This window comes from Nanorana parkeri, unplaced genomic scaffold (genome assembly GCF_000935625.1).
Source record: "Nanorana parkeri isolate BGI_ZX_2015 unplaced genomic scaffold, ASM93562v1 scaffold679, whole genome shotgun sequence".
In the NCBI taxonomy this organism is placed as follows: Eukaryota; Metazoa; Chordata; class Amphibia; order Anura; family Dicroglossidae; genus Nanorana; species Nanorana parkeri.
The window spans coordinates 888,998-912,323 of NW_017306947.1; the positions used below are offsets into that span (position 1 = coordinate 888,998).

Genomic DNA, 23,326 nt, shown 5'->3' on the forward strand with positions numbered 1-23,326 from the left:
ATACCCCATTTCCCCACACACCCCCCCCCCCCCCCCCCCAAAAAAAGATTCTGGCCTTTAAGAGTTGAAGTACACTGAACTTTCCTTACAGGACCTCAGTGGTCAAATTTCTAATATTTGCTGCAGGGTAAATCTTACACTGCATCTCGAGTTTTGTGGCCTATGCCAGTACTTCGGCACTTTTAATGTTACACACTAAGTTTCTGCAGTTGGACCTCGGCTGCCAAATTTCTAATGTTTGCTGCAGGGAAAATGATGTGTAGTGCTTTGAAGTTTGTGGCTATTATCTGTCAGATAATACTCAATTTTTATTGCAAAATAAAAGCGGCCTAGTCTATCTCCCTCTTATATTGTGTCCTAACCAAGCTGCTTACACATTGCAGAATATATGTGGCTATTTTCTCTTATATATATTACACTCTCATTTCTATATATATTACACTCTCATTTCTATTTTAAGATAAAACCTGCCACATCTCTCTGTCATATATTGTGTCCTAACCAAGCTGCTTACATTCTGTTCACCCACTGAACAATTTTTGTAACTATTGTTGCTCAGATAATACATTCAAATTTCGTTTGAAAGATAAAATATGCCTTGTGTCCTTCTATTTGCTGCCTATTTAAGTATCTGTGAACTGTCCTCACACTAAGCAATATCTGCCAAACACATACCTGAATATCTTTTTGAATATTTTGGGGATACAGGGATGGGCAGGTTCAGGGAATGTGGGGTTGTGGCTTTTTGAAGTGTTTTTGTGGACTCTATTTTGACAATGTCAATTTGACATTGACAATGCAGTGTGGTATTGTGACAAAAAAAGCTCACACACTGTACTACTACATTGTTTTGCCACTGGCCTGTTTGTACTATGCTCTGGCTTTAGCTTTTTTTTAAGAGTAAACTTTTAGATCTGTTGTGGCAGCTACAATCAGTGGTCAATTTAAGCCTATTACCACTTGATCAGTTTGAATGAGGTTTGGGTTTGGAGCCACGCTGGATTCAAAGCTCCAAAATTGTGGGCAAAAATGTATGCCTGAACTCATATTGCATTGCACTGCATTACCCTTGTCCCTGGTCACCAGGTGACGAGGAAGCATGCAGCCAGCTTTCTGGCCAATTGGGAAGGCGGTGGGGTGGATAATGACTCGCCACCTGGTTTCCTGATTGGCCAGCATCCCGACCAATCAGGAAGCCGGGCAGCGAGTCATTACATGGAGCCCTGGTTCATGATTGGCCAGGAAGCTGGCTCCATGTTCCCTGGTAACGAGGTAGCATGGAGCCGGCTTCCCGGCCATTCAGGAAGCAGGGGTATCAGAATAGGCATCGGGAGCTTTTGGGGCAAGTAAGAGTACTCACCCAAATACTCGGTATCGATACTAGTATCGGTGCATCCCTACTAGAGATAGAAGAAGAGAATATAGAAATAACAGAACAGAGACAGACAGTTAAAACAGGCCCAAAACATAAACCACAAAATGACAGATATGAAAAAAAATCAAAGAATAGCTGTAGGATGTATATGCATGTTTAATAAACAGTACAGCATTGGAGAAATGACTACGAATGCAGAGCATGTAGCTGCTGATGGGCATTCACGACTAAAGAGGCTCAGTACGATTACACTCCCTGAGCTCTAGGTAAGTATTATGTACCTTCTGCATGCTTTTCCTGTACTTGGAGATGATTCTGATTATAAAGTAAATGTATGTATGTGCAAGTTGTCAGTCCGTACACAAAGACAATGTCATGATCATAATCCCATCAAATATGTACACTATACCTACAAAGACATAACTTGCATAAAGGCCCATTGGATATATATGCAATAAAGGTTTTTGCAGTGCACCAACATTGTTCCACATTTTTTTATTTTATTCAGTAGCAAGAAAAGTCCCTTGTTAAGGCATGCTGTTTCATAATAAACGACATAATAAACGACATAATAAACTACAAACTGTTTCTGCTGACAGCGCATAGGTGAGGATTACATCACTAACCTGGACCAGCTGAGGAAGTTGCTTAACTTTGTGAATGATGAAGCTTTCATCAGAGATATTGCAAAAGTCAAGCAGGTATTGTATACATATACTGTCTGTAACTAAGAAGTAAAACAAGCATTGAAAAGAACATAATTCTGTTGTTTTGCAGGCTTAATTACAGGTATAACATAGAACGCAGGCTGATATACTAATACCTGAAAAGTAATGCTATCAGCTTTCCATTTTACCACATGTGTATAATATATAGTGCTACTTTTATTCCTTAGAATGCTTCAGATCTAAAGCTCTACTTCTTTCTCCAGATAATGAAGCCAAGTCACTTCATCATTTGCACTGGTATTTTACAATACAACCACAAAAAAAATAGAGATGGGGCTTTTAAGGCATAATTTAAAGAATTAAGGAAACTATATATATATATATATTGTGATATTGGGGGGAATCTAGCACATATGGTGAGCGCTTGAGGACCAGTCATGAAGCTGTTTTCACATAACAAAGGACAGCCTTTTATTAATTCCAAAGGCAGAAAAAGGAAATCCAACAAAAATAGCTTTCTTCAGCATAAATATCAGCTCACCCTTCACAGGTTATCCTGTTCAGTGTCCCAGTCCCAGGACCTTACTGTTTTCCTCAACAGGATCTCTTTGGGAATACACTGTGCCCTTTGTGCAGCTTTCAGCAGCCTTTGATTTCACCACACACCCTGGGTGCCCGGCTCTCTCAGCCTGTCTACGCCTTCCAGCCCCCCAGACTGTTCCTCGTGTGCCTCCAGCGCACACACAACCACCTGGCTCCATTCTGGCTTCTGGACACAACCTGTCACTCTTCACAGCAGGAGCCCTCATTTGCCTGCAGCCCACCCACACACTTAATCTGTCCAGTCTCTTAATATGGCTGTTATCAGCCACCTGGACAGTCTGGCCTGGTAATTGGCTGCACCTGGCCCCAGGACTGGAGATTTCATCCCACCCAAGACTCTTAGAAATCTCCAAATTCCCAGATCCCAGTTATATTCCCAAAATCCCGGAAAGAACTGGACACCCAGCTCCTTCCCTCTAACGCTATATGTTTTCTGGACTCTCTCAGCCCCTCTGGCCGAGAGTCCTGGGCGCCAAACACACCAATCACCATAGTGATACGGCACTGTCCTGTCACAATATATATGTATATATCCCCTCCAGCTCTGCATCTCTACCTTGTTTACATCTTCCTCCCGGTCTTCTTCCAGGTTGAGAGTCTTTGGCCGCTTGATTGGCCAGGCCCCGATGATGTAATGACCACGCATGCACACGGGAGCAACTTCATCTCGGCATGCCGGGTCCGTGCACTGAGCTGCACATGTGTGGCTCAGCGTATAGAAAATAAATAATTGCAAAATGGCAGCAAGAAGCTTTCATGACAGAAGACACTTACACAGTCCCTTCTGTCTTATACAGCCTGCTGATTTTGCTTCAGCTTACTTGCACTTTAACAGTTTTCCTTTAATAACCTCTAAAAGGCTGATATACAAAGCACAATGTTACGCCACTGACGGGCATGATATCCCCTTGGATTCTAACAGCACATTATTCTTATCTATCAGCTTAATACGGTTTCTACTCATTCAGGCGTCACTCTCAGTCTTTTAAGGAGAGTTAGGGATTCTTGCATCATACGCCGTATCAACTAAATATAAGCTCTCCCTAGCAGGGGCTATTACTTCATAACCCACAGTTAGGATGTTAGCTTGTGACGTGGTTTTAAATAAATTGATGAGGTCTGATGGGAACGGTAGTCAAGTGGCAATCTTAGTAGGAGTAATAACAAGAACGTGGAGATAGGTTTATGCCAATATGTGCACAAGTCTCTCAATAATATGAGTCGAGGTGCTATACACAAGGATATGACACTGGCCCAGGTGTATATTCGTATAGTCACAGTGTACTTGCGGTTGAGTAGGCAGTCTGTGTAGAGGTACACCCCAGGGCCGTGGGGTAAGAAGTCCCAGCTCGACTGAGTCCGGCTTGCTGGGTTAGTAGAAGCTTCCGGTGCAGGTGAGTAACGGCGTCAGGGGGCTGCAGGGCGCTCGGTCCGCAATAGTGGAATGTCCTGCTAGCCTCTCTCTGCCGTTAACCCCTTCGTGACTGACGACGTACAGTGTACGTCGCCAGCATCGGGGCTGTTTAAACAGACTCCCGGTGACTTTTGCCGCCAGGAGTCTGTTTAAACTTGTAGAGCCAACTTTACAACAGAAGTAGGAATATAACATGGGTGCAAAAAATGAAAAAGGGGCCTCAGTCATGAAGGGGTTAAAATATCCCGCGAGTGTGCGGGTGAGCGGCAGGAACGCAGTGCCACTTCTGCGTTCCACTAGAGAGGCGGAGTCGCATTACTGTTCTCCCGGGCCATGCGCTCCACAGTGGAATGCAGACGGCCGGGACGCCGTCCCCCGGAGGCCCTTACATTTCCATCTAAATGCTGTAACTAGACTCCCCAAAATCATCAAGAAATATACCATAATACTACATCCAGTCACCTCACAGATTTAACAATCAATCCCAGGTATGCACTGGTTATAATGCTTAAAGCTTAGATATGATGTCATTTTAAATACACATTATCATAAAAAGTATTTATAAACCTTTTATTATATATATTTCCTTTTATTCTTTGAATGACACCTTAAAAGCTTAATCTCTATTTTTTTGTGCTTGTATTGCATGGTTTTCGGGGTGTGTTGGCTCAAATTACTTTATTATGAATTTGCACTGGTTAAAATAATGAGCCACTTTCATAAAATCTGAGATAATCTACATTACAAACATGATTTCCCTTTTGTATATGTAATGATAAAGTTTTAATTTTCTTTTGCTAAGATGCGTGTTTTTATAATTTACATAACTCCGCTACTATGGTCTTCAATGAACAGCACAGTTGTAGAGAAAACAAAAATAGAAAATATAACACCTTAGAGCACAGCAAACATTTGGTCCAGCATTGGATAAATAAAAAAAGCAAAAACAAAAAAAATCCTTCCATGCTCAGTAATAATAATGATAATTTATATGTACTTTGCTAATAACATCAAAAGTAGTTAGCACATGTCTTTCACTGCATCTACCCACCAATCCCCATACAGCAGTAAAGTTTAAATTTGCTATCAGTACCAGTAACATTAGCTGGTATTGGGTGTCATGACAATCCAAACACATTTGCATTCCTACTAAAGAGGAATGCTTAATTTAAGAGCAAATAAGAAACCTGCTCTAAGAGAAATTATTGTATGATTGGGAAAATGCCTAGCCTAGAAGGGGTGCATCAATAGCAAACCCCCTAGTGGCAATAAGCAGGTGTGGTCAAGTTGCACCTTACAGTAGGAGGGCAAAAGTTAAATTGAACAAAAGCCTGCCTGGTGTATATACTGAACACATATGTTGCAGCACTTTCACTACTACTACTTAATACTCTTTAAAGTGAATACTGATGTAATATCTGATTTGTTATATTTTTACATTTGGCACCAACTGCCTCATGCAGGAAAATAAGCTAAAATTTTCAAGGTATTTGGAGAATGAATACAAAGTGAAAATCAATCCAAATTCTATGTTCGATCTCCATGTAAAGAGAATACATGAGTACAAGCGTCAGCTCTTGAACTGTCTGCATGTGATCACTTTATACAACCGTAAGTAAAACAGGTGAAAATAAATCAAATCTACTATTGACTTCAATTACGTTAAATGGAAAATAAATACATTTTTTCATGATATAATGAGATCTTACTATTTTCAATACCATAGCCAGAAAAATAATTTCTAAATTATGTGAAAAGATTACAACAGCCAGACCATGTCTTGGGGATAGACTTTAGAATTGTATGTGGCTTTCTGAAGAGCCTGTGGTGTATCCTTCCAAACCTGTTGCAGGATAGCCCTGACTATACTGGCAGTAGAAATATTCATGAAACAATCTAAACCACAAAATGTTGAGGATCCAGTAGACTCACTGATTCATTTATTATACATGACATTTTCTATAGCAAATAAAGCAATACAGTTGTTCTGTAGGACAAATATATACAAGTTTATTTTATAAAACCGTTCATTAAGAAAAGCACCCTGTGGAAAGAGCAGTACCAATAACAACAACAAGATCATGGATCTAGAAAGCTGTGTTGGCCTTACTTTGGTGAATTCTGATTTGGTTGCTGTAAGTCATTGGCGCCCACAATTTTTCGTCTGGAGATCTACTTTTCAAATGATGAGCTCAATGAGATCTACCAACGAAAAAACACCTGCGTTCAGGGGCGAGAGGGGGAGTGGCGGTGCATTGAAGTCAATGGCACCACAGCCAGGCCCCTCGCCCACAGTGGGATCGCCTGCACCCGGAACCCAGGCACATTAGTGCCTGCGTTCCGGTCCAGTGCGATCCGCAAAAATGCTGCAAGCACTATTTTTGCAGATCATACTGGACCGGAATGTAGGCACTAAGGTGCGGGTGATCGAACTGTGGGCGTGCAACATGGCTGCGGTGCAACCCCACACCCCCTCCCGCCCCTGAACGCCGGGTATTCGGCCGGCATGCTTTCCAGTGCGTTCTAGTGGCGCCAGCGTCCTATCCTCCCGTGGTGCTTGTATGGCCGACGTTGCACACGGGGAGAGGTGTCCCGCCCCTTTCCGTCTGCGGCGTCTGACACATTCAGCCGGCAGCCGCACGAGCTCCGTGGGAGCATAGTCGTAGCCAGCTCTTTTTGCGCACGTGGCAAGAAAAAAACGTGTGACGTCACTCAGCGCCCTTCCTCCAGGATTTTTTATTTAATTTTTATTATTTCTTATTTAATTTTTAAATTGTAATATTTTTTTTTTACTGTTGGAGGGGGTTCGGGGAAATGTTAGGGGTCTAAACAGCCTCCTGATATCTCCCTTTTAAAATAGAAAAAGAAATTAAGCACACAAAGTCCTCAATCTCTTTTTCTGTAGCCTCTGTTCTAAATGAATGGAAAGCACAGAGGCTTCCATTCATTCAGAAAATATTTGCTATCAGTTTCTGAATGGGGAGGAGCCTCTGTACAATTCTACTCCCCATTGAGAAACTCACGCATGAACAGGAAGTGATGTAAATCACAGGAAGTGAACAGGAAGTGATGTTCATTAATAACTGGGGACACATAGTACTATGTGTCCCCAGTTATTTACAAACACTGGAGTGATCACTGATATGTACCGATCTTCTGCCGCTTGGCCACGCACGCACTCTGCAACTTCTCCTCTGGATCCCCCGCTGCTCTCCCGGGCAGAGGCAGCGGGAGATCCAAGGAGAAGTGAAGGAAGCACTTCAGCCGCCGCGGGGGGTCGGGGACGGAGCCGCTGTAACAGCAGCATGTGTGGTGAGGAGAGAGAGAGCTGCTGGCTGTCAGATCCAGGCCGAGCGGCTCTCTCTTTCCTCACCACTCTGCATACTGCTGTGATAGAGGCAGGGCCATCTTTTAATATTGATTGGACCCCGGGCAAACATTTTCTTGGGCCCCCCACCACACCCCCCATGCAATATTGCCTGCTATATGCTGGCAGAGCAGAGCAGCGCTGCAGCTGGGATGGATCCAAAAAATATTGTCCAGATCCACCCCACCGCCTGATTGACAGCTGACTCTACCTCTCTAGAGGTTGTGTCCGCCCCATCCATCCCTCCAGTCAGTGTTGGAGAATCAGAGCGGGGAGGGGGGTATTCCTGCGAGGAGCCGTGACTGACAGTCACCACTCTCTGCAGAGAGAGTGAGTGCAGAAACTGAGTGATCAGCGACTTTCTACCTTCATGGTAAACGTGTGAATAATTCGCCACCTACCACTTCCACTGCATAGAATAGCAACAATAATAATGACACCTGAGCATGTCCCCTGGTGTCATTATTATTATGTCATTATTATTATTATTATTATGTCCCTTGGTGTCATTATTATTATGCCCTCTGAAGTCATTATGTCCCTCCCCTGGTGTCATTATCATTATTATGTCCCCTGAAGTCATTATCATTATTATGTCCCCTTGTGTAATTATTATGTCCCCTGGAGTCATTATCATTATTATGTCCCCTGGTGTCAATATTATTATTATTGTCCCCCCTGGTGTCATTATTATTATCCCCCCTGTGTCATTATTATGTCCACTGGTATCATTATTATTATGTGCACTGTAGTCATTATTATTATTATGTCCCCTGGAGTCATTATTATCATTATGTCCTCCCAGTGTCATTATTATTATGCCTCCTGGAGTCATTATTATTATTATTATTATGTCCCCCTGGTGTCATTATTATTATGTCCCCCTGGTGAAGACGACCCCCTGGATAGAGGCTCCGTCCTCCGCCCCCACCGCCGACTGCAGCTTCACTTTCACTTTTCCACGGATCCAGAGGACACCGCGATCTACCAGTGATCGCTACGCGATCACTGGTAGATCCCGATAGACCTAATGGGCAGCCCTGCTGTAAGTCATTTTTGGGAAATAGACCAATGTGACTGTAATTAAGATATAACATTTGAAAGAGGAATGATAGTCATATAGTATGCTTGATCGTGGATGCTTAAGGAATGTTAAGCATAGGTTCTTGAGGTCTAATTGTAAATTACCATCTCTTTCAGGTATAAAGAAGGATCCTAGTAAACAATATGTACCAAGAACAGTGATGATTGGAGGAAAGGTGAGCTAAGAAATACAGACTAGCAAAATTACATTGTGTGTGTGTGTATGTTTGTGTATATTTTATTTTTATTAAGCTATTAAGGTAACAATTGGTTACAATTTATGCTCAGATAAGGTGCTTTACCTGCAAATTTTGGGCTACATTAAAGCAGCCTAAGACCACTTTGTGTATTCACTGGACAACTAAAACAGTGTATGTTCGTTTTAGTTTATTAGTTCAGTAATACTGACATGAAAATGCAGGGGCAGTCACAATTTTATGTGCATTTTTATCACTATTCATCTGGGTTCACTCTTTCTTTCCCATACAGCATAGCTATTGTCTATTACTATCTCCATATAGTCTCTTTTTTTCCTATTTCATTCTTCAAGTTTTCCTTGTCTCTGTCTCATTGATAGGCTGCTCCTGGATACCACATGGCCAAGATGATCATCAAACTAATCACTTCTGTGGGTGATGTTATCAACAATGACCCCGCTGTTGGAGAAAGACTTAAATTTATATTCCTGGAGAACTACCGTGTTTCTCTGGCAGAGAAAGGTCTGCTATTCATGTCAATGTTTATCTGTGAGAGGCAGTAACAGTTGCTAGGGATGCACCGATACTGTTTTTTCGGTATCGAGTGCGAGTACCGATATTATTTTCCCGGTACTTGCTGATACCGAATACCGATACCAGAAGTCCCATTAAGGAAGCCAGGCGGTGTATAATGACTCGCCACTTGGCTTCCTGGTTAGCAGGGAAGCCGTCTCCATGCTTCTCATCACTACATGACGAGAAAGCATGGAGCCGACTTCTGGCCAATCAGGAAGCCGGGCGCCATGTAACAACAACTGAAGCCGGGCGCCATGTAACAACTGGGCAGGTTGGGCGAAAACAGCAAAAAAATAGAAAACAGTTGGGCGGTGCTAGCTGTCACTTCTGTTTTTTTTAATTATTATTTATTTTCCTTTTTTTAAAAAAATCTATTTTTTTAACTATTTTTTTATTTACATTTTAAAAAAAATATTTTTTTTGACACTTTTTTTCATTGATTTTCATTCCACTGAGGTATTTGGCTATTCACTCGCTGCCGTTCTGCCCCTATGAGAATAGGGGCGAATGGCAGCAAGTGAGCTGCCGGAGCTTTGGCTCAGCCGATCCAGATTTTGGCCCGGCTGAATCAAAGTCCTTTTGCACTTTGCCTCAGCCGAACATGAAGAGAATGTTCGGCTGACCGAAGTGCAGCCAAAGGCAGCCAATGTACGACTAATTTCAGCCGATGTACGGTGTACGATATACGGCTGAAATCAGCCTTACAAGACAGAAGTGAATAGCCAAACGTTGTTCGGCTCACTTCACTTCGGCTGGGTTATTTACTTGGCTGCCTTTGGCAGCTTTGTGAATTACCCCCTATATCTTCATGTTACTCATATGCAAAACAATATATATTCAAAATGTATACAGTAGATAGACAGTCATGCATGTGAAAGCAGTATACCACAGTCTAGTTTACAGCTCATGCCTCATGTGATATATTTCATTTTATGCTTTATTATGTTTTTATCTTTTGTATACTTGCCTTGGTATGACAATGTATAAATATCTTTGAGAAACCATTAATAATGATTCTGTAAATACTTCTTCCAAAATAATTTTCTGTTTATGACATCCATATTCCCCTTATACCCTAGACATCTGGTTATCTATAAAGGGGTTTGGGCAATATACTGATTAAATGTAAGGTATTCTATGCATTTGTGACAATATTCCTTTCGATTAGTGTGACACCCAATATTTCTGTTCTAGGAAAAATGCCTGTTCATTAATATTTTTGCCTTTATGATTTTTAGTCAGTTTTATTTACATTTGGCTAAATATTCAGATGTTTATAAACTGCCATTTTATATAATTTAATTTTTACTTCTATATAAAAATGTATTCCCCTTTTGTTCATTGGCGGACATAGCCCTTTTTTTATTCTTCATAGTTGAGATATACTGTCACCTGCAAGAGTAGAACACTAGGCACAAAACATAAGCTTAGCCTAGGAGCTGCCCCTGCTAGTGCCCAAACCCCCTCTCAGCATAGGAGAGCTCTTGTTTTTTTTCTATTGCCAAGGAGTTATGACCTAATTTCCCTGCACAATTAAGTCCCCTGTTGTTTTTAAATGTTTTCTCCAAAACATCTTCAGAAGATGTCATTCAGTTGCTTGCTGAATGACAGGCTGGATAATGGAGATCCTCATAGTTTCCTAAGTTCCAGCCAAATGTATGCAATTCCTTGCTCAGTGCAGGATTGATTGTGACAGCCCTGACAACCCTACTCAGGCGAATATAGCTCCAGCCATGACGCATTGCATCCTGGTCTCCTCCTGATAGAACTTTAGTATTCTGACCTGGGTAGCGGTGTGGTAACCCTGCAATTACACCGCTCCCTCTCATTGGCTGCTGCCCAGCTGGATGATGCTTCACGCTGCGCCCGGAACAAGATGAGGGGAGCAACGTGAAGCATGTAGGGCCCAGGACGGGAGGAAGAGGTCCCAGGACTGGTAATCAGCGGTCACCAGTGGCCCCTTCCTCCTGTCCTGGGCCCCCTCCAAGTGGCCGAACTCCAGGGCCCGGTCGCGGCCGCGACCTCTGCGACCCTGGTAGTTCCGCCACTGCCTGCGGTCTCCTACATTGTGTTACCCTCTCCCCTTACCCTGTATATAATGCGTAGTGCTTCTTCCCTCTCAGGGGGCACACTGTGGGGGTCCACATTTTGAAATGTGGGGCATTTGCTTACTGTTTTGTCCTGCAGAGGACTCTGTCAGAATGTTTTTATTGGGAATAGGGAGGAGTTCTTACCACGAGTGTATAGGAACACTGTTGGCATGGAAAGCACTACCTTTCCCTATCTGTCTATACTGGGTCCATTTGGGGACTTTTCTGAAGTACTTTAATCTCTTAGGGAGCCTTTAGGGACTCATGGATCCACAGGCTTAGAGGCATCCATGGTTGCAGAAACTTTTCCCTTTTTTATGAAGGCACAGATTGCCTTCAGCACGGGCAAAACCAGTATTGTACACATGTTTTCTTATTCCTGTTACCAGGGATCCTTGTGTTCTGTCACAGGTCCTGTTACACATACCTCAACATAAGGGTCCAAACTCATATCAGGCTTGTCAGATGAACAAGCATCTCTGGTTTTCCATGAACCTGGTGGAACAACTGTTTCAGGGCCTACTGTATGTATGTATGTATGTATGTATGTATGTATGTATCCCCTCTGATGTTGAGACTGATGTAGTTATTTGTAGGTGCCTCTGACTTGAGGTGTTAGTCTGTGGATGCTTATTGAACCTCCCTTCACTGGAGAGCACCTGTTCAGAGCGACAATGGCTAACATGATTAAGAATGTCACAGGCAGGTAGGATAGCTACCTTCCTTAAACCAAGAAGTCAAAGACTCCATGTCCAAAGTCTGGTTCACTCCCTAGTGGCTTTTTGTTCACAAGGGGCCTCCAACCCTGAGGATAAGTCATCCTCTGCACAAAGGTTTGCCCACACCTGTGCTTCTCCAGCTGGGGGGATGTCTTCCTTCCTTCTCCCACTTTCTGATTCACTGACACAGCCACATCTCAGACAGATGGTTTTGCTTGCTGGTGGTCTACAGACACAAGAGAGTACCTTTTCCCTCCACCCAAGCGGTTCATCCACGCCAATCTTCATTATGCAAAGGTGATTGCCCTGATTCCTCCCTCAGAAAAGATTCAAAGGCTTTGGTGTAAACCTCGTCACTGGCCTAAAGGAGGATGGCTTAGCTCACCCTGGACTTCAAGAGGTTCAATGCCTTTTGTGAGTATGTGCAAAATAAAGATAGTCTGTTCAATCAGTCGTGTCTTCTTTCCATCAGGGAACATGTTATGTTTGATTAATTTTAGGAAAGCTAACTTTCTTGTTCCCATTGGCCTCGTTGATCAGAGCGTCTTCCACTTTTCTAAGGTACGGGTCATTAACAGTTTGTGGCCCTGGAACTGGAAAAGTGTCTTGGAAGGGCATTCAGTAAGGGTGCAGTTGGACTACATCACATGGTGGTGTATATCAACTAAGGAGAAACAAAGGAGTGCAGCTGCAGCACTAGAGATGTCCCATGTCTTACTGGGGGCATGAAGTATTGTCAGGTTGACTATCGACCAAAGCCTAAATCAATAGAGTGGCCTCTTCACCGGGAAACCTTGTTGTGTTGAGTTATGTTTGCTATAGGGGATGCTCCAGGTGGACCTGATGGTGTTTTGCTCTAACCATATAGTGGACAGGATTTGTAGCCAGGACAAATCACTGGGAGTGTATGACAAATGCACTGATGTATGCTTTTTCCTTTGATAAACCTTCTACCTCGGCTGTTCCACCACAGTATCAAAGCTGAACGGATCTGGTGCCATTGGATTGGCCTCATCAGTCTTGGTACACGGACATAGTTTGTCTGGTCACAGACACTCCCTTGTACCTTCCTCTTCATCCTGACCTGCTGTCACAAGGACCCATCTTCCATGCTGCTTTGCAGCCACTGGTTTTAATAGCCCATAGAAAGCTAGTTCCTAAAGGATAGGGTTTAGTCTCCTGTTATTGCTTTATTTACTATTTCAAGGAGGTCACTTTTGTTCTCTACTGCCTGGATGTTGTCCAGGCTATTTATGTTTATTGGAATGCTACAGTCTCCTGCCAGACAGACTTTTCTGGTCACTGTTGGGTTACAGAAAGGCCAGGCAGCCTGTGCAGCCACCTTTTCTTGTTGGCTTTGTCAGATGTAGTTTGTTTATGCCACCTAAATCCTCTGTTTTCAGTTACAGCCCTTTCTACTAGGGTGGTGAGTGCATTGTTTCTCAGTCTGGCAAGCAGCTGCCTTGTCAAAACTTACCAATTTTTACAAGGTTGATGTTGCTGCATTTTCAGATGCTAGTGCTGGACACACAGTTCTGCAGGCAGCGGTGTATCTTCCTTGCCTTGGGGAATGATTCCTTTTTGCAGTTTTTTGAAGATTTTTGCTATTGCCCACCCCTTTATGTAGAAAGGGTCATGTTCAACAGTGAGCAAAAGAGAAAATTATTTTTGTTGTACAATTAATTGTCAGCTTCTAACCCTGCATTTCCTTGTCAGGTACCCCTTCACCTTTTCTAACAAAATCTGAATTTTCCTCTACTATGGAAGTCTTTTTGTCTTGATTAGAGAAACTTGTTGCTCCCACTCACAGGGGTAAAAAGTGTTGCAAATCGCCTTTGCCTGCGGCCTCTGAGGATGAGATGCCTGATATTTCTGGTTCTGCTGTAATTGTTACAGATGGTTCTTTGTCTGATGGTGCGACTCTTTCTTCCCTTTTGGAAAGACGAAGTCCCTCTAGCTGATTTTCAGTCTACTGTAATGTCTCAGCATTGGAAAAAAAATCGGTTTCCTTTGTGATTGAGGCTGTGCGTTCCTCTAAATTTAGACTATTCTGCTGTTCTTTCCAATTCCACAGTTTCTAGTCTTGGTTCTTACAAACCTGAACATGCCTGTAAAGGTTTTTCCTCTTTATCCCAATTTTGATATGATGGTTTATCCACAAGGATTGGACATTTTCAGATAAGCAATTTGTGGTTCCTAAACAATTCAAGACTCGCGGCCTACGAGCGAAAAACTTACCTTTTTGCTTGTAGGCCGCGAATTGTGTGATTTTAAAGATCAGCAATGCATGTTTAATCCTTCATGTTTGTTCCTTTCTTTACTCAAACCCAGGGTTCAGTTCCCAGTCTTCCAAGACTTATGTTGCCAGCCGCTTATGGATGTCCCTGGCAGTCCAAGCCTTTAAAAATCCACTTCAGCATGAATGTCGGCCACCACCTTTTCCATCTCCGGTGAGGAGATGTCTGTTTTTGTGGAGACATGGGAAGCTCAATCAGATGCTTGGGTGCCACAGGTGTTTTCCACCTGTTACAAGATAGAATTTCATCTTTGTCTTCTGCCTTGATTTTTTGCTTCTCTACTTTCAATGTCTCAGCAGCGTCAGGTGGACCTGTTCTGTGCTGTTTAAGGTCTGTTGGATCAGGGAATTATTTTTCTCATTCCATTGGCCGAAAACTTTCAGGAAATTTACACAAACCTGTGTACAGTTCCCAAACCCAAGGGAGGCCTTTGTCCCATTCTTTATTTGAAGGCACTCAATGCATTTGTCAGTACTCAAAAATTTCAGATGGAACCTATTTGGTTAGTCATTGCCTCCCTTCAGTAAAGAGATTCTTCTAGTTTCCATTGACATAAAAGATGCATATCTATACAATCTGAATTTTCCAGCTCATCAACTTTTCCTACAACTTGCAGTGGGTGACTCATCACCAATTTGTGGTTCTTCCCTTCTGCCTAGCTTCAGCTCCAAGGGTCTTCACAAAATGCTTGTTTCAGTTCTGAGACTCTTTCGTCGCAACAACATTCCAATTATTGGATACTTAGTTAATCTTTTGCTTTATGAACAGTCTTTTCTGAATTTGAAGGGGCAATATCTTGATAGTGATGCGAACCTTAGGGGACTTCGGGTGGATCATAAATGTCGAAAAATAGGGATGCACTGATATCAATACTAGTATCGGTATCGGTGCCAATACCGAGTATTTGGGTCAGTACTCGTACTCGCCCAAATGCTCAGATACCTTCCCCAATAACGGAACTTCCGATGCCGTAGGGGAACATGGAGCCAGCTTACCGTGCGATCAGGAAGCTGGGCAGCGAGTAATGACCTGCCTCCCGGTTCCATGCTGATTGGCCAGGAATCAGCATTGAGCTAGCCGAACAGCTGACTCCTTGCTAAGTGGCCGGGAAGCCGCCTTTCCGGCCAATCAGCATATAGCCTGCCAAACAGCTGGATCAATGCTATTGGCAGGGAATCCGGCTTTCTGGCCAATCCACATCCAGACGGCTTCCCGACTAATCAGGAAGCGGGGAGGCGGGTCATTACTCACCACCCAGCTTCTTGATTGGCTGGGAAGCCTGTTTCCCAGCCAAGCACAATCAAGCCGGCCAGATAACATGGAGCAAGCTTCTTGGGCAATCAGATTGCCCCATGAAGCCGGCTCCTTGACAGCGGAAGCACCGCTGTCATGGAGCTGGCTTCGATACCGAGAGACCCTGCAGTCTGCAGGGTCTCAGGGGGGCTGTGCAGGATGTGTGGTGGGCTCTGCCCACCATAGAGCCCACCACTGATCCTGCACAGCCCACCCGGTACTCTCAGGTGGGCTGGGCAGGGCAGAAGCCATGCTGAGCTCTGTAGGGTCCCTTTTTAACAGCAGTTTGATCCTCTTACCTGCTGCTTGGTCCCTGGCCTCCTCCACTGCTGGACTGGTGCTGCACGACCCGGCCTCCTTCGCAGCCTGACGGCTCTTCGGTGACCCGGCTTCCTACGGCGTGACGACGCCCTGGCTCCACCCCTTCTTGATCCAACGTCGCTTTGTCACTCCGGCCTCTGCTCACCCCTCCTGCTGCTCAACCTCGCCCCCTCCTGCTGCTCCACCTCCACTGCCTCTGCCTCTTCCCCCTTCTCCACCGCTGCCTCTCCTCGCCGACTCCTCTGCTTCTTCGGACTCCTCCGCTGCCGCCTCCTCCGCCCGGCTGCCTAACTGTTTTGGGGCGACATTTTTGCCGGCCCCCTGAAAACTGCCACCCTTTGATCTCCTTCCCGCCCCCCGAATGCAGGAAGTGATGTATATTGCATCACTTCCGCATTCAGTGTCACTCTTCGGCAACAGATTTCGGTGAGAAGTCTTGTAGACCCCCGATGTCTCCATAAAGAGGACCTGTTATGTGAATTGGCTATCACATAGGGTTTTTTTTAGCCCCCCTATGTGATAGCGATAAAGTTAAGTGTAAAAAAAAGAAAAAGTTTAAAAAAAATTAAAGCATAAACAAATAAAGCTTAAAAAAATGTAAAATAGCACACATTTTTTTTAAAATCCCCCGGCCCCCCACATACACATGCAAACATGCGTCGGGTTCGCCAACGTGCAAAAATGACGATTCCCTCTATTATGCATACATCTATATCGGCGCTAACGTCGGCAATAATTTTAGAGCCATTAATCACTGATAACACTAAACGGTTGAGCGGTAAAAGCTTTTAGAGTGTCGTCTCTGGCCAATTTTGGGTGTGGTCGTTTTCTGCGATTTTGCTGGCACGCGCAATTTTAATGGACATGTTTGGTGTGTCTTTTTTTATATTTTACAAAAAAAAAATGGGGTGATAAACGTTTCATAATATTTCAAAGGAAACAAGTTTTTTTCCAAATTTAGGTTACTTTTTTTGTTATATAGTAAAAAAATAAAAACCGCAGTGGTGATTAAATACCACCAAAAGAAAGGTCTATGTGTCCCCAAAAAATGGTATAAATGAATTTCAATACAGCGTTGCATGACTGAATAAACGTCAAAGTTCTGCAGTGCTGAATACTGAAAAATGGCCTCGTCAGGAAGGGGTGTAACACCCTGGTCTTCAATTGGTTAAAAGGGTCAATTGATTTTGAAAGTTCTACCCCCTTAGACTTGCATTGAGTTCGAATTCAAACTTTTTGAATGTTCTAAAGTTCGAATTCAAACCGAACTCTGGCTTGTTCGGCCCATCACTGTTTGATATGCTTAAATTCCCCCTGCCCAATTTCCTTTTGTTCTAACACTTCTGGTTAGGGATGCACCGAAATGGAATTTTGAGACAGCAACCGAAAAAAAATAATTTGCCAGGCTGAAACTGAAAATTACTTTTTCTAATCTTTAAAAAAAAATACAATTATTTTTTATTTTTTTATTTTACTGTCGGGGGCTCTAGGAAAATATCAGGGGTCTAAACAGACCCGATATTTCCCTTTTAAAATAGAAAGAGATTGAGGACCCTTTTTCTGCAGCCCCTGTTATAAATAAACAGGATGTTCATTCATACATTGTGGATATAGTGTACTCACTATGCCCACAATCATGAATGAATGGGAAGTGATGTAGGTCACTTCCCATTCATTCATACCTGGGACATAGTAAGCACACTATATCCAGTTATTTATCAGCTGATTGGTAAATGTGTTTGTATACCTGTTCTCCATCCTGAAAGTTTTTCTCCTCCCCACGGGGCACTGGTGCTGCATCGGAAGGCACACAGGCCAGCGCCCAATGGGGAGGAGAGAAGCTGGGATACACTGAATTTTCGGCCGCATTTTCAGCCGTCATGGCACTTATGGCAAATGGCCAAAAGTGCAATTTGCGACGAATTGTTTCGCCGGCCGAAATTTCGGTGCATCCCTACAGAGTCCCGTGTATGTCGAGCCATGTCTTTGATACGCCCGCTATAACCCCAATTACACCCACTTTCACTACCAAATACAACCTGAAGTGTGCCATGATTTTTGGTCAGTATGCCAAATAAGTGGGCATACTCATGCCATGATTGTTAGAAAAAAGGGCGAGGGAGGGTATGCCTGAACCTGCTGCAGTGCGTCCTCCCCTCCCCTCCCTTCCCCATCGTCCTGAAGTACCCCTCGGCACTCGGACTCCTCTCACAAATTCGACTAATGTCATTAGCCTCCAACTTGTGTTCAGAGTCCCGTGTTGTGTTCAGAGTCCCGTGTATGTCGAGCCATGTCTTTGATACGCCCGCTATAACCCCAATTACACCCACTTTCACTACCAAATACAACCTGAAGTGTGCCATGATTTTTGGTCAGTATGCCATATAAGGGGGCAAAAACAAACGTGTAGAAAATACGTTTATTTATCATAACCTGCCTAATTAGCTAGTTTTGAAAAAGCTAGTGCCATTTCCATGTTCTGGTTGGGGATGTACCTATTGAAACAGGATGACTTCCATCTCCCCAGATGTTTGATTACGTGGGCTGGAACCTGCTGCCTTGACGAGGCCGACGCTGCCCCCATCCTAAAGGAGTGCCCCGAAAATTGTTTGGGGTTAAACCCTAACTGTGAGAGGAGAGCCTGGATGTGGCCCATGAATTTGTTGGATGACAAGCGGTTATGAGGGAAAGGCAGTAAGGGGTTATCTCCCAGAAGCAGGGACAGTTTACCCATCAACTGATACAACACTTTTACCGGGCACCAGGGATTGCCAAAAGGGAAATACTTTACCTCCGTGGGGATACTGGTTTGATTGGTTTTGCAGCGAGGTAGCGACAAGATGTAGTGACCAGGTGACTAACTAAATGCTAACTGTAGTGACTAACTAAATGCTTTTTTTACCAGAACCTGCGACTTGACGTCGACCCGAGTGAACTCTCCTGGTCTCAGAAACCAGTAAAAGGCCAGATAAATAGCCTCTTTTAAAACCGTGCTTGGCATCACGCCAAACGGTTCCCTATCCAATGTAACCGACTGAGCGCGAAACATGTCACCCGACAACGGTACTCTGGCCGGTACGACCGTGGCGTGGCACTTTTGAATACCTCTTAAAATGGCTCTAACTGGGTGAGCGGAAAACAAGGAGGGTCTGTCAGGAAATTATAAAGGTAGAAAATGTTGGACCCCCGCCAAGTACATTTTTATGGTAGTATATGCGAGTTTTAAGTCGGTATGGCAGTAAGAGATAAAGGCCAAAATAAATGAAATACTACCAGGGTCTGGGGTGAAGTGTGAACCCTGAAATTTGCAGAAAAGCTGCCACGCTACAGTATAAGCTTATATACGTGTATTGTGTGCTAGTGAATGATTGATGAGTCCAGCCGCGTTGCGCTGTTGTCTACTCAGTCCAAGCGAAGTTGGTGAAAAAGTGGTACTGTCGTGGCATTGACGTCAGCGTCTGGCATCTGTTGGAAGAAAAGTTTAAAATTTAAACGAGACAAAGCGTCAGCCGCAACGTTACTAGCACCAGGGATGAAAGAAAATGTAGTATTACATTTATGCTGTAAGGACACCCACGTTAACCGCCGCAGAAACGACATTATTAACAAGGACTTGGACCTCCCCTTATTGATGATATCGGCCGTCGCCTGATTGTCGGTGAAAAAAGTGACGTGTGTCCAGTCGATGACGGCTGCCACGATCGGATAAATTTCAAATAACGCAGAGGTCTCGAATGCGGGAACGGTCCCTACCTCTACCGACAAGTGCTGGCAAACCAATGATTGCCGAAAATGGCCGCAAATCCGTTAGATGCCGCTGCGTCTGATATTACCTGAGGAGAGGATGCCGACGGCAACAGTATGAACATTGCAATGCCATTCCAATTTTGTAGAACTCGTCCCACATCACCAAATCGGCACGACCCGCAGCGTCGATAAGTATCTGCTCGTCCTCACTATGCGCTGTGGGTAGCAAAGCCAACAACCTGGAGATAAAACTCCTCCCCTGCGGAATGACCCTCATGGCGAAATTCAACATGCCTAACACAGACTGTAATTCCCTTCTGGTACACTTGGCGGCTATGACCAGAGCGTGCATCGAGTCCCTAATCCTGCTAAGCTTATCCTGCGGTAAGCTGGCCTGCATGGTTACCCTGTCCGAAGTGATACCTAAAAAAGTAATGACGTTGACCGGCCCCTCCGCTTTCTTCGGATCCACCGGGACATTCAAAGCCCTGAAGGTGTGGAGTAAGCGTTCAAGGTCACCGGGGACATCGGAGGGTGATTCGATCAGCAGAAAGTCATCTAAATAATGCAACACTCTATGACACTGGGCCTGATGCTCCAGGATCCAATGCAAAGCCTGCGCGAATGTGTCGAACAGCCATGGACTGATTTTGGAACCGAACGTCATTTTTATGGAGAAGTAATACAAACCTTTCCACTTGATGCCATGCCACTGCCACAGTGATTGCCTAACCGGCAAAAGTTTGAAAGCGTCCGAAATGTCTGCTTTGGACAACCAAGCGTACCTACCTGCCTGTAGAATAAGTTGCACAGCCTGATCCACCGAAGCGTATTTTAACGAAAACTCCTCAGATGGAATTAACGCGTTCAAACTTGGAATATGCGTGGAATGAGGGGCAGACAAATCCTAAATTAATCGTTTATTATTAAACTTGCCACACACTAGCCCGATAGGGCTCACTTTCCACAACACGAAAGGGGACGCGCTAAACGGCCCAATCAAAAACCCTTTTTCTAATTCGACCTTGAGCAGCTCTTCCACTATCTCAGGTTCGGCCAGAGCTGACCTTAAGTTGCCGCATTTGTACGTTGACTGTGGCAACGTAATGAACCCAGCAGTAAATCCTTCCGCTAAGAATTCCGCAAGCTTAGGATCAGGATATTCGCTCAGGTATGAAGCTACAAGGTCAACCTCAACCCGTCCTAGTCACGAGGGATGCAATGGTCTTATGGAACAACTAACTTTGGGGTGCGCCCGATAGCATTGGAGCATACGTGCAATAATCTGCAATGCGGGTAATTACATGCCTTATAGTTAAAATTATTGCATTATGGGCTCTACCCAAACATTGAGTGGGCCTGCCTAACTTGTCCATCTGGGTAGGTGCTGTACTGGACGGTGTGGGTAACAAGGAAGCGGTCCTTGAGGAAGGAACCGCATCGCTGGAGGCGGGATGTGGGCACCAATTTGCCGTGTGCGCTGACGACTGGCAATTGGAGCATACCGGTGACCTCAACCCCGCGAAGTGCCTACACAACAGCTCCGTATCGATTTTACTCTAGTTGGTTGTGAACTTAAACTGAGCCATCGCTGCTGCCGCTTTAGCTGACACTGCCCTGTGATAGTCGTAGAACACACACCCTCCATATTTGTACCCCAAATCTACCACGGAATGGATATATGCGTCAAACTCCTCCCTCCTAGTTGGACTGACCGCGCAAATTACGTCCCTATAGATGCCAAAGGCTAACACGAATTCCGGAATAGTAAGCTTCCGATTTATCCTAGGGTCTCTGGCCTTTAGAATGACTGAGACCTCCCCACAGGCATAGGACTTATGCGCTGCAATAAGTAAAGTAGCCAAATTGACATCCTTACCCTCCAAAATGTCATTCCGCAGATTAGCGGGGATAAAGTGAGCGGGGGTGACATTTGGCGGGGAGCTGACCGTACCTGGGACAAGAGGCGTGAGGGCGCTTGATGCCCCTGGGAGGACCTGTGGAATAGTGATCACAGCTTGGCCAACGGCCAGAGTTGCCTGCTTTTCCAATGCTTCCGTCCTATTCAGTAGTTCGAGGAGCGACGCGGAAATAGTATTAAGAGAAGCATGTATCTGCGTCAGTGATGTCGCAAGCGTCTGTACTGACACTTGGTCCCCGCTAGTGCTGGCCGCTGCCGGCGGAAATAATAATTTAAATAGTTCGGCCTTCCTGGCAGTAGCCGAGAAAGGAATCCCTCTGCTTTGCAACTCCGCAATGATTTTTGGTATGGTCCATGCCCTGAGCGAAGGAATGCTCCCGTGCTCCGACCCTCTGTCCTGGGGTACCCGGCAGAGAAGCAAAGTCTTCAATATCCAATTCGTGAGACATTGCGCCCACTGGGGCTTCCAATGCATGCCCCTAACTCCTTACAGTCCAGCGGCCTGAACTAAACTTGATGCATGTGCGTTGATCTGCCGACCCAATTTGGACGCTAGAAGTCCCGAGCCTGTGCTGGTTGCACTGTCACCTGCTTAATCACGATTGGACAACCCGCTGCCCAGCACTAGAACCAAGGTCCAGCGGCCTGAACCCAACCTGCTGCGATGCGTTGAGCCTGCATGTGTTAACGAGAGTGAGTGTGCTCAAGTCCAGCGGCCCTAACCAAACTTTAGCCAAATGCGTTTTGTTAATGCATGGTAATTACGACAGCATGCGTCGGAACCAAACTTGCTGCTACTGCGTAGTGCCTATATGTGAGAAATTGGGAAATGTGTACCAGTCCAGCGGCCTGAACCAAACATGCAAACCTACAGCGTTTCTTTTTTTGTTTTTTTATGACCTGAAATGCGAGTGAAGGTTTGCAAAATGTGGCAAGCGTGCCCCAAATAACTTAAAATATACCTTCGATCAGATGCCTCTAGCGTGAATATGACCCCTGAGGAAATACAACATTTAAAATGCAGCCAAACAGTACCCCCCCTTACCTTCCCAGTCCCCTTCCTTATGTCCCCTGCAGAGGCCACCCTCGGTATGACACCTGCCACCGCCTGTTGCTTATCCCCCGGGTGATCACTCACCTCCTTTTATCCCTGTCACATCCAACATTGCATTTGCCACAATTATTTGCTCTCTTGATTAAAGTTAAATATAGGGGGTTTTACGTCATTTTCAGGCCTAAAATGTGGAATATAACATGGGTGCAAAAAATGAAAAAAGGCCTCAGTCATGAAGGGGTTAAAGCACATTCACTAATTTCTTGATACAACCAGTAAAACCTAAACATTCTTGGTGATGCCAATATTGTCTGGGACTTTTTTGGGGTACACCACCTGTCAGTCCTGACTTAAATCAACTCCAAGAATTTGTTATTAGAGTTTTTAAGTTTCACAATATCCTTGGAGATGGGTACCTGACACTAGGTTTGAATGGTTGAACACCTCTGATGTAAAGTCTGTAAACAGATAAATTACATATCTACTTACTATATTCTATGGACAAGTTTACCTATATGATCTAATATCCCTTCTTAGATATATAGATATTTGGAAGCTTTGGTATGTGAAAAGAGCAAGTTTGACATAAAATATGCTTCCC

General features: G+C 44.4%; 1 protein-coding gene across 1 annotated transcript in view; it reads left to right on the top strand.

Moving 5' to 3' along the window:
• Positions 1-23,326, top strand: part of LOC108792751 (glycogen phosphorylase, muscle form-like) — a gene marked incomplete at its 3' end in the record, with an annotated part of 46,925 nt that overhangs the window by 17,847 nt on the left and 5,752 nt on the right. The window contains exons 8-11 of the mRNA XM_018563592.1: positions 1,975-2,076; positions 5,524-5,671; positions 8,628-8,686; positions 9,088-9,229. Of these exons, the coding sequence (XP_018419094.1) occupies positions 1,975-2,076; positions 5,524-5,671; positions 8,628-8,686; positions 9,088-9,229 (451 nt within the window). The remainder of the gene's footprint in view (positions 1-1,974; positions 2,077-5,523; positions 5,672-8,627; positions 8,687-9,087; positions 9,230-23,326) is intronic.